This window comes from Lolium rigidum, chromosome 4 (assembly GCF_022539505.1).
Source record: "Lolium rigidum isolate FL_2022 chromosome 4, APGP_CSIRO_Lrig_0.1, whole genome shotgun sequence".
NCBI classification, from domain to species: domain Eukaryota; kingdom Viridiplantae; phylum Streptophyta; class Magnoliopsida; order Poales; family Poaceae; genus Lolium; species Lolium rigidum.
The window spans coordinates 260,746,694-260,765,360 of record NC_061511.1 but is presented as its reverse complement, the minus strand read 5'-3'; the positions used below and the strand labels follow the sequence as shown (position 1 = coordinate 260,765,360).

The 18,667-nt window shown below is 44.8% G+C and overlaps 1 protein-coding gene, 1 long non-coding RNA gene and 1 other non-coding gene across 3 annotated transcripts; 2 read left to right on the top strand and 1 right to left on the bottom strand.

Annotated features, from left to right (window-relative positions):
* The first annotated feature begins 868 nt into the window (after positions 1-868).
* Positions 869-3,982, top strand: LOC124650385. Its single transcript, XR_006986982.1, has 4 exons — positions 869-1,028; positions 1,404-1,545; positions 1,696-1,780; positions 3,771-3,982. It is a non-coding gene; the product is annotated as an uncharacterized LOC124650385 (long non-coding RNA).
* Positions 3,983-5,643: 1,661 nt separating this feature from the next.
* TRNAL-CAG lies at positions 5,644-5,724 on the top strand. The gene has a single exon. It is a non-coding gene; the product is annotated as a tRNA-Leu (tRNA).
* A 352-nt stretch (positions 5,725-6,076) lies between these two features.
* LOC124650384 (glycerol-3-phosphate acyltransferase 5-like) lies at positions 6,077-9,735 on the bottom strand. The gene is made up of 2 exons (XM_047189916.1): positions 8,946-9,735; positions 6,077-7,272 (listed from the first exon to the last, which is right to left on the bottom strand). The coding sequence occupies exons 1-2, from the start codon at positions 9,546-9,548 to the stop codon at positions 6,319-6,321; spliced, it is 1,557 nt and encodes a 518-aa protein (XP_047045872.1). The 5' UTR covers positions 9,549-9,735; the 3' UTR covers positions 6,077-6,318.
* Between the last annotated feature and the right edge of the window lie 8,932 nt (positions 9,736-18,667).

The following is an 18,667-nucleotide window of genomic DNA, read 5'->3' as shown; positions in this document are numbered from 1 at the left end:
GAAGACGGTGGTGTAGTAGACGTAGCCGATCGCCGCGAGCACGGAGAAGATGGGCAGCGTGAGGTACCCCGGCCGCCCCATCGGCGCGGGGAGCCGCCTGCTGCGCGCGCGCGCCTGCCTAGGGTTCCAGCCGGAGGAGGCGGGGGGAGGTGCCGCGCATCCTAGGGAGGAAGGAAGAGGGGGGGAGCGGACGGACGGAGGAGGTAGGCGGAGTCCCGCGTGGCGCGCGGGTCGGGCGCGGTTGGCGGCCGGCCCGTTTAAGGCAGGGATGGAGGTTCGTTGATTATTCCGCGGGAAAGAAGCGGCGGCGGCGATCAGAGGTGCGGCGGCGATCAGAGGTGCGGCGGCGATGGCGGCGACGGCGAGCAGAGCGTTGGCAGCGTGGATCTGCTACCGCGACCAGTTCGGTAGTATTGGCGTGACGAACGTGGTGCAGAAAGTGGCAAAATAATGGTGGTGTGCACTGCAGAATTTGCGTGCTTGTTTTGGAGTTCGCAAAATCTAATTATTGCGTGGGCACTGTCTTGTCTTACGCGGTGCTCACCTTTCACGTCCGTCCGATCAACGATCACACGGCTCACTCGCTGCGGGGCAGGTAGGACCACGTGACACGCACGCACAATCCCCTTCATCTCTCACGGGCACACACACAGGACACAGGAGACGGGAGGGATGGCTGCCGACGGCCCCCACGCGATCCGCCGTGCCCTGGAGAAGGCATGCGCCAGCCCCGGCCGCCGCGCCCTGCGCCCCTGCCCTCCGCCTTCTTCCCGGCCTCCGACGCCGAGCCCGCCGCCTTGATCAGTGGGTGGTTCTCGCCTCCCTCTGCCTCCATGCCCACCCTTGAAGACATCGACGTCGTCGCCGCCGCCGAAGACCTCCTTCCGCGTTCGGGTCGACCTCGGTCCCTGGCCCGCCCTCGTATGGTGCTGGTGTCTAACCTCCGGCGCGGTATGGTTCGTGCTCCAGAAAGTCGTCGTGGGCGCCATCTTCGCCCTTCCGTCGCGGGCGCAGCCGCAGATTAGACAGTAAGCATTTTTTTTTGCTTCAACAGGATGCATTTTCACGATTAAAATGTGCAAGGGATTGCTCATACGGATGTAGTATTGTACTCATAGGATGTATTTTTGTGCTCTGAAGTTATGGTTAGATTATTAGACAATAGGGATTTCTGATATTTTTTCGCATCAACAAGATGGAGTTTAAAGATTAAAATTTGCGAAATGGATGTAGTCGTTTCTACCAGGATGTAGTTATTGCCCAAATTTTACACCCTGATTATGCTCGCATGAATATAACTTCAAGAATTTTGTACTTGCACATGCACTCATGCGTCTCACGACTCAGTTTTTTGCCCTACCAGTACCAGACTGTTCGCTCTAAGCCTCTAATACATGATGCAGAATCCATGGTTGCTTCGCACGTCTGTGGGGCAACGGTACCGGCGGGTGTGGGAGCCTGGGAAGCAGAGCTGGTTATCGGCTGCAAGGCTTCACAAGGGTTCTGCTAGGTGGATCTCAGTCTGTTGTCCTTATTTTCGTTCAGGTAGGGTTCCCGATTGATTTTCGCAGTTCGGTTTGCTTCGATGGCAGTGAGTCCCCTGCGGCCTCCTATGTGTGTTTTTCGCTGGGAGATTTTGCATCTATAGAACACTAAAATCTCGATATAATCGGATGTTTCTATCATTTGATCTAGGTTGATTTTGGAAGGGAATCTGAAATTGTAGCTTGAGCGATTCGTTAGTACAACTACAGAGGGACAAGTTCGTCCACAGATCAAGGTGAGAGGACTTTCTATTTGGGCCATATTAATATCTGTCTGTGTTTAGGTTACGTTTTGGTCAGTTCAGCGTGTTTGTGTTCATGAGTACAACTATTGAGGGACAGGGATGTAACTAGACTTGTGTGTGTTCTTAAGCATGTATCATGGTATTAATCATCGTGGCTAACTGGCTATGCTTTTATGTACATTTTTTTTGGCACACAAGATGTAGCTTTTTAAATATTTTTTGGAAACTGCAATTTTAAGGATGTAGCTTCTGTAGGATGAAACTTTAATATTCAGGGGTGACTTTGGGATGCACAAAAAATGTTCTATATGAAATTCATTAGGTTATGATGTAACTTATTCTGGAAACTGCAATTTCATGGATGAAACTTTAATATTCAGGGTGTAGTTTACAGCGTTCGGGATCCAAAATAATTTAGTTCATGAAATTCACTAGTTTACGGTGTAACCAACTAACCATTATTAAGTCTTTCCCTCTTATGATGTACTTTTTAATATTCAAGATGTAATAATTTTTATGCAAACTGTATCTTTCATTGCATAATTTATGTTGTAATTCACAACATTGTTTATTGGCATTTTGGATTAAAAATACTATGTAAATAGTATGAAAAATTCTAGTTATTAGGATGTAGTTTTAATATACATACAAACTAATGTGCAAAATTCTACTTTCTAGGATGTAAATAGTTTGCAAAATTCTAATTATTAGGATGCAATTATACATGCAAACTGTTTCTACCAGTATGTAGTTATCTAAACATGATGTAGTTTTTGACTTCTCATTCATGATATAGTTCTTTTTTCAGTTTTAAAAGGATGTAGTTTCATTTTCTTATTTATTTTCATGCCAGAATATGTCATCATGTAGTTCTGATGGATGTAATATCTTAGTTCTGATAGATGTTCTTATAGTTCACCATGGATAAACATGTTCATGGTTTCTTCATAGTCTATTTTGGTACTTCTATTTTTGCACTGGAGTAAGTTCTTAATGTTACATATACTGGAGGCAATTCTTTTTCTTTCTACTTCAAAAGTTAATAAGATCTAGCCACTGGGGCACAAATCGTAAGAACTTACTTTTATAGGATGTACTTTGTGCAAAAACTTGATAAAATCATTTTTGTCTATGGGGATACCTCTGTGTGACCTGCGTATCTCTCGAACGATATTGTTTTAATCGTTTCGTTTGTATGCTCCTCTACGAACATAGTTACATGCCATTTAACCGCTTTTCCTCAACCCTGAGATGGCCCTGGAGTCCGTCTTCTTAGTTATGATGCGGCTCCTTTGCCTTACAGCTGGCGCTTCCTGCTTATTTATATCCTCATTCTTGCCACTCTTGTTTCAAACAAAGATGTATTTCTCCTTTTGCTTGTCCAAGGTATAATTCCAGGAGGTGCTGGTCTTAATGGAAAACCCATATGTTTTGCATATTTGTTGTAGTGTAATTTTGCTGCTTCCCAGAAATCAAAAATCATGCCAGGGTAGTGGGTCTTGGGTGGATTCTGATTGCTTTGTGTAGACTGAACCTCGTCATCGCTAGCAGATTCTTCACTAGAAAGTATTTGGCTTGTCCCATCCCCTGTGTCAGCAGATGGAAGGGTGCTGCTGTTTGGATGACTAGTAGTGGGCTTATTTTCACTGTCAACATCACCAGGCTCGTTGTGGTTCATCCAATGGCACTTCATCTTATTGTATCTGGCCTGTAACTGCTGCTCCAAGTTCTTGCATTTCCACATCTGGTTCTCCTTGTTGATTTGGCATTTCCACATCTGGTTCTCCTTGTTCATTTCGCATTTCCACATCTGTTTCTGCGGGTTGATTCAGGTTTAAAACTACAACTCTAACAAGACCATACATATCTGCAATAAAAGAAGTTCTTATGTCAGTAAACATTTTTTTTTGCTACATTCACAATGCATACATGTTTGTTATACAACATCACATCTAACTGAATTATTTCTCTCTTTATGTAGTTTTACATAAAGACACACAGCACAAGGTATAAAGACACACAGCACAAGGTATAAAGGGCACAAGACTTGTACTTTGTCACCTACAAAACATCTGCGTAATATCGTTGTGGTAGCTGTGACAATGTTTCCGCTTAAAAAAACCGAAACAATGTTTGTATTTAGACTTCCAATTTTGCCACAGGAGCAAGATAATGAACAAGTTTCTTACATTCCTTGTCTCTGCTGTACTTTTCAAGTTGAATTTTTTTCTTCGTGCCCTTAAATTACATCCCAGATAATATGCATATTACCAATGCTGTGTTGGTACTAGGATGTACATCATCTTTATGGACCTGTTTCGCAGGAAAAATGTGTCAGCAACTAACCTGTATCAGTTCATTACCCAGCTACCTGTAGTTGTTCAATTCAGGGTGAAAACTACATTTTCTTTCAAGAATACCTGGAGTTTCTGCTTCAGGCTTAGTTGTAGGGACGGGGGATGTAGACTGTAAGCTGTTTCCGACGGTTCAAACTTCAAACTAAGTTGATCTCTGGAGGGAGAATATAATTTGCATGCTAGTAGTACTATTTTAGATCTAGGAGTCACATGGATGCATAAGAAGTTACAGGGAGGAGTGGGAGATTATTCAGTACCTGCTGGGGAGAGGAGGAGAAGCAGCAGCTCCTAATCGATCTTCCTTTATGAGCAGTTATTTTCTACTATGTTAATCTGGTGTTTTTTATGTAAGAAACTGCAGCCACCAGGTGTAGGCAATGGAGTTTTTCATGTGTGGCCTCTGCAAAAGCAGCGGGGTGGGGACAGGGGCTAGAGACGTACGGAGTAGCGGTTTTGGAGGACCTGGGTGCGCGGGTGTCTTTTTTCTTCAAGCCAATTTAGACTCCCGTGCTATGCGACCAGCGTGCCAAAATCCAGAAAGGGAAAGGTCCAGGGCACCTTTTCCGTTTCAGGTGCTTGTCTGATTCCGACAGGGGGAGCACTGCGGAGAGCAAAACAGTGCCCGCGCACTCCCTAGCCACGTCCTTTGGAGTTTTCATTTCATCATTTATTATGGGTGTGTTTCCGTGCTGCTGCTTTGTGGGATTAGTTATCGTGCGTCCCGATCGATTGAAGTGTACTGTATAAAACAACAATGTGGAGTGGGATGTACGTAGACTGTGTTGGCTTTGCGTGAGGGCAAAACTAGCAAAAATTACTTGCTGCCGCTCTAAATAACAGCAGGTTCAAACATGTATGGGATTTGTCTAAACTTAGATCTATCTATATTAGCTACATATATCTCAATTTTGTAAAATTCAGACTTCTTTCGTAGAATGGAGGGAGTACATATTTTACCCTATATTTCGCCTAAAGTGGCAACAAGTATTTAAGATAGGAGATAGTACATAATTTGCTTTTTGAGCACAAAATTCCTTATTTGGGTGGCATAAAGAGAATGTTGACATGCATGTGTAATGTGTTAATTCCTATCTCCGTTCCTGAAAACAAGGTGTAACTTTTTTTGAGAATGCCAAATAATGTAAAATCTGATCAAATTGATAGGTTAATTCTCAACATTTATTAAATATATAGATATGATTCATAATTGTATTTAATTATGCACATAATAAGATGTATTTAATATACGGATGTTGATAGCTTTTTTTAAAGAAATACTCATCAAACTTTACGAGATTTGACTTTTGATAAATTTTGTACATCTTCTCTTACAAAACAGAGGGATAAACTAGTTTACACTTAATAAAAAGGAACATCATTACGAAATGTAAGGATTAATCGAGTATAAAATAAAATTCTATTGAAGAAGTGTAATCAGCACAGCCGCGGCAAACATGGACAGAGTTATATAACGTGTATGTTAAACATGGACATCAAGTCAAGATGGCCGAGTTGGTCTAAGGCGCCAGTTTCAGGTACTGGTCCGAAAGGGCGTGGGTTCAAATCCCACTCTTGACAAATTCTTTTTCAGTTTTTTGCCTGTTAGCAATGTGTCCCCACAACGCAAAACTACAATTAGAGCAGCGTTTAGTTCTTTTTTTTTTCCCCAGGAGCGTTTACTGGTGGTAAATATGTGCTCATTGCTCACTCCGAAGTGGAGTGCGCAAACATTCTTTTGCAGCCAAAAAAGTGGCAACAATCTACAAGCACAGACATTTGTCAAATCAAGAGGAAAAATTGCTGACCTACAAAAATAGATTAACTCGCTCACCTAACAACTACTCCATTTCATGTTAAATCCACTGTAAGAAACGATAAGATAAGATAAGGTAGAGTAGAGGACTGCTCAACGGCTAGCAACTTCCGCTCATTAATTACAGATATTACACTCGCTACGAATTTACAACACCAAAATTGAACTGGGCGACGAACAAATTCGCGTGAAAAACAAGTTAAAAAAAAACAACCATATAGTATAGATTAGCTTGAATTGCTAATGGCTATCACTTACAAATTTTGCTGCGTACATATACGCGTGTGTGTAATAAACAAGTAATTGAGCTAAGTGTCTTAGTTTGCAGCTCACCAATGGAGTGGTTAATCGAGTCGATTTTAGTGGAGCAAGAACCCGAGCACCTCTTTGACCCGGCGCTGCCACCCTGGCTTGGTCGCCGCCGCCGCCGCAGCGGCGGGCTTGACGCCGACGATGCCGTCGTTGCCGGCGAGCACCCGGTACTTGTCCCTGCGCGTCAAAGTGGTGCACTCGAACCCGAGCGTGGCGGCGAGGATCCTCTGCACGTAGTTGGCGACGTCGACGGCGCTCTTCCCGGCGGCGCACGTGGCCTCGGCGGGGAGCTGGTTCAGGAAGGTCACCTCGTAGACCGGCCTCGGGTTCATGAAGAAGAAGATGGGGTCCATGGCCTTCCACCCCCTCGCCGTCGTCGGGTGGAAGAGCCCCACCCGGTAGTTGGTCGCCACCGGCACGATCCGGTCGCTCAGCTCCGCGAACAGCGCCGAGAACCGGAGCAGGAACGGCTCCCGGCACGTCGTTCCCTCGGGGCACACGGCCACGTCGCCGCGTGCCAGCTCTGCCAGCATCCGCGCCGCGTCCGTCTCCCGGTCGCGCGTCAGCCGCACCGTCGGGATCGGCGAGAGGAGCTCCGAGAGGCGGGAGAGGGAGTAGGTCACGGCGGCCACGCGCCGGCCGAGCACGAAGGCGAGCGCCACCGGGTCCATGAGAGTCCGGTGCGTGCACACGAAGAGGACGCCGGATGGTGATCCGTCCTTGGCGGTGGTGGGTGGAGGCGGGTGGCCGCGCGTGATGACGGCGCCGCCGACGAAGGGCGCGATGTAGGGGAGGGCCTGGATGGGGAGGACGAGGCCGAGTGTGATGCGGACGAAGGCGAGGAGGACGCCGAGGGGGATCCAGAAGAGGATGGCGAGCGACATGAGAGCCGTTGGCCGGCGCACCAGGCGGCCGTCATGGAAGATGACCGGCCGAAACGGAGCGCATTTCGGTTGCATCGCCATGTCGTAGTCCACGGAGAACGGCGGCTGGAGTTGCTCCTGCATGCGTGTACATACCGTAATCAGATGCAAGTTACTGATGCTGAATAGTGTTTTCCATTTTTTGTCAGTGCTGAAGCTTATCATAATCACCCCAGGCAAAGAGAAAAAAAGTAGATTGAACCAACACAAAACAACACAATGATTTTGACCTAAAAAACCCTCCAACAAAGCGAGGAAAATGACCATGGACGCCAACCAACAAAATTTCGCTATCGTGGTGATAATTACCCCTCTATTCTATTTTAAATCTATATTTTAGAACAAAGCGAGGAAAATGACCATGGACGCCAACCAACAAAATTTCGCTATCGTGGTAATACTGCATTTATTATTAGTACTACTTCAACCAATCCAATTTACCTCATCCGTGTGTACATTTTTCTTTTCTTGGAAGTCAAACATTTTTATATGAAACTACTATAGGGAAATTCAATTCGGCACATGGGAACATATGCTCCTGCCACCGAAAAACATTTTCAAATATTCAAAAAAAATCAAACAAAAAATTTCTCACTTACGTATCAACATTTTACGTGCGCGCATCAAGTCTTGCAAAAAATCGACATTTTTTTTAACTTGTATAAAAAAGACAAATCAAACGTCTCGTACACAACCTTTTTTTACACAAAAATTTGTCTTTTTTACAGATGAAACTCAAAATGTCGGTTTTCTGTGAAACCACTTTCTGAACATGTAAAATTTCAAGATGTATCCACTAAATTTTATGTTCAAATTTTTCAACATTTTAAAAGTACATTTAAAATGATGTTTAAAAACCGGGAGCATATGCTCCCGGGTGCCAAAACGGCACTCCCACTACTATATTGTTGAATTACATGTGAAAATGAATCTAACAATGACCACTTCGGATTTTTTGTTTTTCTTGACTAAAACCTAAATGTAGATTAAGATGGAACAAAAAAAATGACGTCTAGATGGAACAAATTTTGATCATATCAGCACTAAATCACCGGATTCAATTAAAATTTTAGCCTAGAATGTAGAAACGGGGGAGTATATGGTTTGATTACTTGAGAAAAATATGGCATTATTTTCTGAAACATAAATATGACATTTCTGGTGCTATTAAGAAGTGGAAAGTTATGATACAAAGTAACCTAGAGTTTGGTTACGATAAAGACGATGAGTGAAAGTGGCTTGGAATGATGTTTTGGTCTTCTCGAATCATAGAGAAACCTCTAGAAAATATGTGCGCTCCCTCCTTGAAAAAAACTCTAAATAAATCTTTTGGGCTATTCTGTTGACAGGGCTTAGTCTTGCATGATTTTACGATTAACGTAAGATGGGAGACGGAATTGCTTGCTGCCAAAATTGCTGGCTTCTCCATCCATTTCACACTAAGAATCCCGAGCAGAATTCTCCTGGGAAATTTATTTAGCACCAAAAAACGGGGAGAAACAGAGCTTTTTCACTTTCAGCAGCAAGAGGAGAAAGCAGAGTTTCCAGAGAATGGGATGGGCCTATATTAGGTTGCTGGACTGGGCCAACTTTCAAATTTGGAAGGAAAGTTTCGACAAAAAACGAGTTTTCCGAACCCATGCATAGAATGGAACTAAATTTGCCGAAATTTCGAACGGAATTTGAAAACCATGGTCCGTGGTTATCGATGGATGCGCTAAAGAAACTTTGTCCGAAGAGGGCTAGCGTACCTTGCAGAATGGCAGGAAGGATGATCGCGCCATCTCGGACCGTCCCAGACCGAGGTCCGGCCGTTCGCCGTCCGCGAACAGTGCGCGCACGCGTTGGGTGACGTCATCGTCGCCGCCGCCTTTAACAAGGCCGGTGCAGCGCCTGAGGCGACTGTACTCGAGCTCGGATCCGACGACGTGGTCGGCGCCGAGGTGCTCCCTGGCGAACCACTCGACCATTACCCTGGGCATGTCGCGCGCCACCACGACGCGCCTGCCCTTGCACGCCCCGAAGGCTGCCCAGGCGGCGGGGTCGACGTCGTCGGCCATGAACTTGGGAAGCACGGCGCGCGCCACGGCCTCCAGCTCCGCGCGCGGCACCCCCGCCGTGGCCACGAACGCCGCGCAGCGCGCCGCGAGGCGGCGGCCCGGGAGGAGGAGGTCGATGAGCTGGAGCACCGGCCACAGCGCCAGCAGCGCCGCGAAGCGGAACAGCCCGGAGGCCTCGAAGGCGACGAGCATGTAGTAGGGGAACGTGCAGGCTTCGCGGAGAAGCGTGCCCTCCAGCTCCGCCACCACCGAGACCGGCACCGCCTCCGGCGCCGACGCCGACATGGTCACCATGTGTATGAGCCGATCGACCTTGTTAACCTCGTGTAGCTGTGCAGGTGAGTGGGATGGAGCGATGATCCGAGGAAGGAGGTGACGGGGGGATATAGGGACGCGGCGGCCGGGTCGCCGGGGGCGGTGGGCAGCGTCTGGCTTGACCGCGAGCTCCGGCGTTGCCGATTCAGGTAAGCGCCCTGCAACCACCACCGCGCAGGCGCAGGGCAAGTCGTCGCACGCTAAGCTAGCGAGCGCACTCGCGCATGCAAAGTTGCGTGGAGACGGGAGCGCGATATCGATCGATGGCCACCTACCTCGCACCAAACAAAACGGGACGATCTACCGAGCTTTATTTTATGTCTAGCTAATGATCTTGGCAGGGCAGTGAGGAGAAATGATTTCTCCCCGGCCGTATATATCCTGTGGCGCTCGAGCCGTCGATCGGGCGTGTGAGTTAACCGCGTGAGCTCGACAGGCTTGATCATGTCATGGAAGATAGCTACGTTGCGTGCCGCCGTGGGAAGACTGGCCGGCGCACACGTCGGCGGCTCCCCGGCCGGCCACCTTCGTGCCGTGCGCGGTTTGCGCGGGCGCGGGCGTCGTCGCTCTTCAATGCTGATGAGGACTGGGATACAGATGGATCATTCGTCAACACGTGTATGTGTGTGCTCTAATCTAATCTAACGGTCGTATCTTTTTCTCTTGATGACGGCGTGTGTGGAATGTGCTATGTCAGCTCGTGCATTATCAGACAGATTGACTTGCTAATAGTGGTGGTTAGGAGCTGGGAGTACGTCCCAAGTTCTTGTAATAACTGGTTTACAGTGTTCTTGGTGACCTTGGTTGGCAGAAGCATGCATGCTTGGTCCAAGGCAAGTACGAACAATTCCTAGCGAAACAGTCCACGGCAGAATGATCCATGTTGCTCGCATGCGACACATGCAAACTGATCTAGCGAGGAACAACCAGGGCACACTCGCATGCATGTTGCCGAGACTTGCCAACAGTAACCGTGCCATCACATCCGCAAAATGTTGTGTGAGATGCTACTATCACTATGTTCCACAATATAACCCCGTTTTAGTAAACTAGGAACGGTGGTAGTACATCACTATTAAAGGATACCTATAAGTTGCATTTGATTCCAAGTAGGAGTATTTTTGAGAAAATAGTGTTGTGTGCGAAAGAGTAATAATTAAAACCAAAGAGTGTGAACAAAGAGGCAATTGCTATGTAGAAGATAATGAAACTGCAAGAGGGCTAAGGCTGAGTTCTTTTGGCAGCTTCTCCGAGAGGCTACTCTCCCCCAGCTTCTGGGAAAGCCGCCCCCAAAATTTAGGAAGACTTCCGAAATGTTCTAGCCTAGACTAGTCCGGAAGACTCCCTAAATTTTGGGGGCGGCTTCTCCACGAAGCTGGGGGGATGGCAGTTTCTCGGAGAAGCCGCCAAAAGAACTAAGCCTAAAACCGTTCCGAGGGAGTGTAAGATCTACCACTAGTATTGGTACTACTTACGACATAAGATGAACATATATTGTTCTTCAAGTACATGTATGAGAAGAGCTCCATAATAAGATGATCACAGAGCGCCATATGTTATTTCATCCCGAATAACCACTATAATGATTGTAAGAAAGACACTCCGATTCCTCACAATTAAGGGGTTCTCCATGGATATTGATATGAGCTTAGTGAATCCGTTATTATCCCTAATACCCATGTGAATAGCATGCAATCACGTGATTTCACTTAGCACCGTACATACTACTACATGACCAATGATAGTTTCCTCTCTAGTTCCGTAGGAAAATATTACATGGTGCATTTTACATAATATCTAGAGATAAAACAAAATATATGCTCGTGAACTGAAATTATAGATCATCTTTATTTCACATCATACATATTGCTAGGGTTTATCCATCTACCCAAGAATAAGGTAAATTACTCACACATAGAGGAAATAGATAGCATCATCATTGGCATATGATGGTATACGAGGATGAACTCAAGGGCAAACCCATAATGGAAACTGGATTTACAACAAGAAGGAGGTAAACGAGATGGGAATGGTGATGGTGATGAAGATGCAGCGGTTGATGATGATGGTGATGATGTCTTGGCCTCCAATGATCCGTGTAGCAGCAAGGATGATGCCCTCTGCAAGTTTTCCCTCTAGATCCTTTATGGCGGTGAGGTTTCTGTGAGTTGTGGCAGCTCCGAATGTCAGATCTTAATTAGATCCGTCTTCGCGTGGTGAAACTACTTGTGAGGCGGAGGCAGTGCCACATGGTACGGGCACGTGTGGGCCCTGCCTATGCCGACGAGTTTCCTCTTGCGTTGCCCTTACACCTAGGTGCATGGAAAATCACTTACGTGACTTTCATCACTTCAAAATATCATATTTATGTCCAATATAGCAGCTGCAAATAATATGTTCATCAATACCTTCATAATTTAGGATCTTGTGGAAACAAGCACAAGAGATGCACGCGAGCGCCGTAAAATACCAAAATCCTATCACCACACATGCAAAAACATAAGATAAATATGCTTCAGAAATGCACTCATCAGTTATCTCGAAGGAGAAGCATGCTACATGGCGTGCAACCTTTGTGTACGGGGAACCTCGTAGAGAGTTGCGACATGAATTCTGGAGTTTGCTCCGACGGCTTCGCAGTGTGTGGGTTGCCCATGGATTTTGTGTGGAGACTTTAATGAGGTTATGCCTGGAGATGAGAATTTTGTCTTAGTTGTCCGATTAGAAACCCAAATGGCTATGTTCGGAAATTGTCCTGATGAGTGCGGGTTCATTGATCTTGGGTACACGGGCCAGAAGTTCAATGGAATAACAATCAAGAGGGTGATGATCCAATCCGAGTCTGACTTGATCAAGCGGTTGCAAATGGTGCATTTACAGAGCTATATAGTGGCTACCTTGTGGAGAATGTAATCACAATGTCATCGGATCATTTAACCATTTATATCAACCTAAGTAGGCTCGAGGGGATGCCTAGGGTGGCCCTTGTGAAACAACAATTCCGGTTTGAAGCAGTGTGGCCGCGGGCACCTGACTATCAGGAGGTGATGGAATATGATTGGGATTAGGACAAGGATGTGACCCGATCCTTACAATCCACGTGTGAGAATTCACATCGAGTGTCGGGCTCGTTGAAGAAGTGGAGCGCTAAGGTGTTCGGTGCAGTTCGAAAGAAAATTCTCAGACTTGAGCGTGGGCTGAAAGCTATGCGATGTGCTGATGCTGATTGTCGTGAGATCCAAACAGTTGAAAATGAGCTATGTGAACTTTTTGAGAGAGACAGAGAGAGGACATTGTGGCACGTCATCGATCTAGAGTGTATTGGCTCCGTGAGGGAGTCATAGCATTGTCTTCATGCGAGAGCAACGACACAAAAATGAACCAATATAATTTCATGTCTTGCGAGGGCAGATGATTTGAAGTGTGAGATGATATGGACGAGATCAAGGGCATGGTGCATAACTTCTATGAGCACCTCTTTAGTACTGAGTCGTGTCCTTCGGTGAATGAGGTCTTGAACTCTATTCCTGTTAAGATCACCGATGATATGAATGAGGCTTTATGCAAGGATCATACTGATATTGAGATCAAAACGGACCTATTTCAAATGGAGCCCACTAAGACTCCCGGGCCTTACGGTTACCCGGCGTTGTTTTACCAAACTCACGAGGAGTTTCTTAGAGAGGAAATCCATGGTAAGGTCATGAGTGAGTTTTCTTGCTGGCAACAAAATACCCTCGGGGTTCTGTGATTCGATGATCGTTCTTATACCAAAAATCAACAACCCCGGCATTTGAAGAACTTCCACCCAATAAGCTTGTGCAACATCTTGTAGAAGATTGCTTCATAAGTGTTGGCCTATCGTTTGAAGCCAATAATGACTTACGTTTGTATCTGAGAACCAGAGCGCATTTGTCCCCGGGGAGGCTAATAACGGACAATGATTTAATGGCTTTTGAGAGTTTACATACAATAAAGCTGCAACAAATTAATTAAGAGGTAATTCTTTGCTCTCAATATCGACATGATGAAAGCCTATGACAGAGTTGAGTGGAGTTATCTACATGTCTCTCTCGATTAGGTTTTGCAAGCACTTGGATAAATTCAGTTATGAGGTGTGTGACATCCGCTAGATAAGTTGTTTGAGTGAATGGAGATCTTACTCAGCTAGTGGTGCCTATGAGAGGCATTCATCCGGGTGATCCTATCATCCCCTGTATGTTCATTCTTTTCATTCTTTGCACTGAAGATTTGTCGTGTCTACTGCAAAAAAAAGTAGGTCCAAGGATCACTACGAGGTTTAAAAAATGGATGACTTGGACCTGCTAGGAGTGATCGGACGAATGTTGATGCACTACACCATACCTTAAACCCGTACTGTAAAGGTTCGGGTCAGAAAATTAACATGGATAAATCAATTATTTTCTTTGGTATGGGTGTCGAGATGAGGTCAAGGAGGCATTGAAACTCAAGCTGGGTGTGCACACCGAACTGCTCCAAGACTCCTACTTAGGCAGACCTACTGATCTTGGCCTCACCAGTTAGCACCTTCAGATACCTTTATGATGGGATGTGGAAGCGGGCCAACGTCTATTTGGATCGGCCTTTTATCGAGAGCAGGGAATGAAACTATGCTCAAGCCAGTTATACAAACAATTCCGACTAAGTTGTTTCTAGTTACTAGTGGGAAGGTGTGAGCAAATGCCAAAACTAATCGCCAATCAATGGTGGGGCTTGGAAAATGGGAAGCCTAAGCTACAGTGGAGGTCCTAGGAATGGTTGTCTTCTCCCTAGTCGATGGGGGGAATGGGGTTCTGCGACATGGAGAGTTTTAATCAAGATATGCTTGTGCGCCTGATGTCTACGGGAGCTTCTATTCTTGTAGACAGTGTTGGGCCTCCAAGAGCAGAGGTTTGTAGAACAGCAGCAAGTTTCCCTTAAGTGGATCACCCAAGGTTTATCGAACTCAGGGAGGAAGAGGTCAAAGATATCCCTCTCATGCAACCCTGCAACCACAAAGTAAGAAGTCTCTTGTGTCCCCAACACACCTAATAGGTGCACTAGTTCGGCGAAGAGATAGTGAAATACAGGTGGTATGAATATATATAAGCAGTAGTAACGGCGCCAGAAAATAGCTTGCTGGCGTGTAGTTGATGGTGGTAATATGGTAGCAGTAGTAACGCAGTAAAACAGTAAACAAGCAGCGATAGCAGTATTTAGAAACAAGGCCTAGGGATTAGACTTTCACTAGTGGACACTCTCAACATTGATCACATAACAGAATAAATAGATAGATGCTAGACTCTACACTCTCTTGTTGGATGATGAACACCACTAAGCGTGTAGGATTACACGAACCCTCAATGCCGGAGTTAACAAGCTCCACAATATTCAATGTTCATATTTAAATAACCTTAGAGTGCATGACAGATCAACACAACTAAACCAAGTACTAACATAGCATGCACATTCGTCACCTTCACACTATGTAGGAGGAATAGATCACATCAATACCATCATAGCAATAATTAACTTCACAATCTACAAGAGATCATAATCATAGCCTACGCCAAGTACTAACACGGATGCACACACCGTCACCATTACACCGTGCGGGAGGAATAAACTACTTTAATAACATCACTAGAGTAGCACATAGATAAATTGTGATACAAAACACATTGCAATCATAAAGAGATATAAATAAGCACTTCACTATGCCATTCATAACAGTGAATAAGTATTCTGTGAAATATAGCCTAAGAGACCCACACGGTTGATACGTCTCCAACGTATCGATAATTTCTTGTGTTCCATGCCACATTATTGATGTTATCTACATGTTTTATGCACACTTTATGTCATATTCGTGCATTTTCTGGAACTAACCTATTAACAAGATGCCGAAGTGCCGATTCTTTGTTTCTAGCTGTTTTTGGTTTCAGAAATCCTAGTAAAGAAATATTCTCGGAATTGGACGAAATAAAAGCCCGGAGGCCTATTTTCTCACGAAGCTTCCGAAGTCCGAAGATGAAAGGAAGTGGGGCCACGGGGAGCCAAACCCTAGGGCGGCGCGGCCCCCCCCCTTGGCCGCGCCGCCCTGTCATCCGGGGCCCCCGTGCCCCCTCTCGACTTGCCCTTCCGCCTACTTAAAGCCTCCGTGACGAAACCCCCGATGCGAGAGCCACGATACGGAAAACATTGCGAGACGCCGTCGCCGCCGATCCCATCTCGGGGGATCCTGGAGATCGCCTCCGGCACCCTGCCGGAGAGGGGAATCATCTCCCGGAGGACTCTACACCGCCATGGTCGCCTCCGGAGTGATGAGTGAGTAGTCTACCCCTGGACTATGGGTCCATAGCAGTAGCTAGATGGTTGTCTTCTCCCCATTGTGCTATCATTGTCGGATCTTGTGAGCTGCCTATCATGATCAAGATCATCTATATGTAATTCTATATGTTGCGTTTGTTGGGATCCGATGAATAGAGAATACTTGTTATGTTGATTATCAAAGTTATGCTTATGTGTTGTTTATGATCTTGCATGCTCTCCGTTTCTAGTAGATGCTCTGGCCAAGTAGATGTTTTTAACTCCAAGAGGGAGTACTTATGCTCGATAGTGGGTTCATGCCTGCATTGACACCTGGGGGAGTGACAGAAACCCCTAAGGTTGTGTTGTGCTGTTGCCACTAGGGATAAAACATTGATGCTATGTCTAAGGATGTAGTTGTTGATTACATTACGCACCATACTTAATGCAATTGTCCGTTGCTTTGCAACTTAATACCGGAGGGGTTCGGATGATAACTCTGAAGGTGGACTTTTTAGGCATAGATGCGGTTGGATGGCGGTCTATGTACTTTGTCGTAATGCCCAATTAAATCTTACTATACTCATCATGATATGTATGTGCATTGTCATGCTCTCTTTATTTGTCAATTGCCCAACCGTAATTTGTTCACCCAACATGCTCGTTCGTTTTATGGGAGAGACACCTCTAGTGAACTCGTGGACCCCGGTCCAATTCTCTTTACTGAAATACAATCTATCGCAATACTTGTTTTACTTGTTTTCTCTCGCAAACAATCATCTTCCACACAATACGGTTAATCCTTTGTTACAGCAAGCCGGTGAGATTGACAACCTCACTCGTTTCGTTGGGGCAAAGTACTTTGGTTGTGTTGTGCGGGTTCCACGTTGGCGCCGGAATCTCCGGTGTTGCGCCGCACTACATCCCGCCGCCATCAACCTTCAACGTGCTTCTTGGCTCCTCCTGGTTCGATAAACCTTGGTTTCTTTACGAGGGAAAACTTGCTGCCGTGCGCATCATACCTTCCTCTTGGGGTTGCCCAACGAACGTGTGAAATACACGCCATCAAGCTCTTTTTCGGCGCCGTTGCCGGGGAGATCAAGACACGCTGCAAGGGGAGTCTCCACTTCTCAATCTCTTTACTTTGTTTTTGTCTTGCTTTATTTTATTTACTACTTTGTTTGCTGCATTATATCAAAATACAAAAAAATTAGTTACTAGCTTTACTTTATTTATTGTCTTGCACTCTATATCAAAAACACAAAAAAAATTAGTTTACTTGCATTTACTTTATCTAGTTTGCTTTATTTACTATTGCTAAAATGGCCAACCCTGAAAATACTAAGTTGTGTGACTTCACAACCACAAATAATAATGATTTCTTATGCACACCTATTGCTCCACCTGCTACTACAGCAGAATTCTTTGAAATTAAACCCGCTTTCTTGAATCTTGTCATGAACAATCAATTTTCACGGAATTAGTTCCGATGATGCTGCTGCCCATCTCAATAATTTTGTTGAACTATGTGAAATGCAAAAATATAAAGATGTAGATGGTGATATTATTAAACTAAAATTGTTCCCTTTCTCATTAAGAGGAAGAGCTAAAGATTGGTTGCTATCTCTGCCTAAGAATAGTATTGATTCATGGACTAAATGCAAGGATGCTTTTATTGGTAGATATTATCCCCCTGCTAAAATTATATCTTTGAGGAGTAGCATAATGAATTTTAAACAATTAGATACTGAACATGTTGCTCAAGCTTGGGAAAGAATGAAATCTCTCGGTTAAAAATTGCCCAACCCATGGATCGACTACTTGGATGATCATCCAAACCTTCTATGCGGGACTAAATTTTTCTTCGCGGAATTTATTGGATTCAGCTGCTTGGAGGTACCTTTATGTCCATCACTCTTGGTGAAGCAACAAAGCTTCTTGATAATATGATGATTAATTACTCTGAATGGCACACGGAAAGAGCTCCGCAAGGTAAGAAGGTAAATTCTGTCGAAGAAACCTCTTCCTTGAATGATAAGGTTGATGCTATTATGTCTATGCTTGTGAATGATAGGACTAATGTTGATCCTAATAATGTTTCGTTAGCTTCATTGGTTGCACAAGAAGAACATGTTGATGTAAACTTCATTAAAAATAATAATTTCAACAACAATGCTTACCGGAACAATTCTAGTTACAACTATAGGCCATATCCTTATAATAATGGCAACGGCTATGGTAATTCTTATGGAAATTCTTACAACAATAATAGGAATTCACCCCCTGGACTTGAAGCCATGCTTAAAGAATTTATTAGTACACAAACTGCCTTTAACAAATACGTTGAGGAAAAGCTCAATAAAATTGATATTCTTGTTTCTAGAGTTGATAGTCTTGCCTCCGATGTTGATCTTTTGAAATCGAAAGTTATGCCTAATAGGGATATTGAAAATAAAATTGTTACTACAGCAAATGCCATCCAAGTTAGAATTAATGAGAATATAAGATTAATGGCTGAACTCGCGTGCTAGGTGGGATAGAGAAGAAAATGAAAAACTAGCTAAAGAGAAGAATATAGCTAAAGTTTGGACTATTACCACCACTAGTAATGCTAATGCTACACATGTTGCTGCACCTCCTACTCATACTAATAAAATAATTGGTGTTAGCAATGTTTCCACTTCTAATGCAAAGCGCGAAAAACTGCCTGAAACTGCTAAAACTGCTGAAACTGTCTGTGATAAAGCTGCTGAAATTTTTTCCAATATTGGGGATGATGATCCCATTGC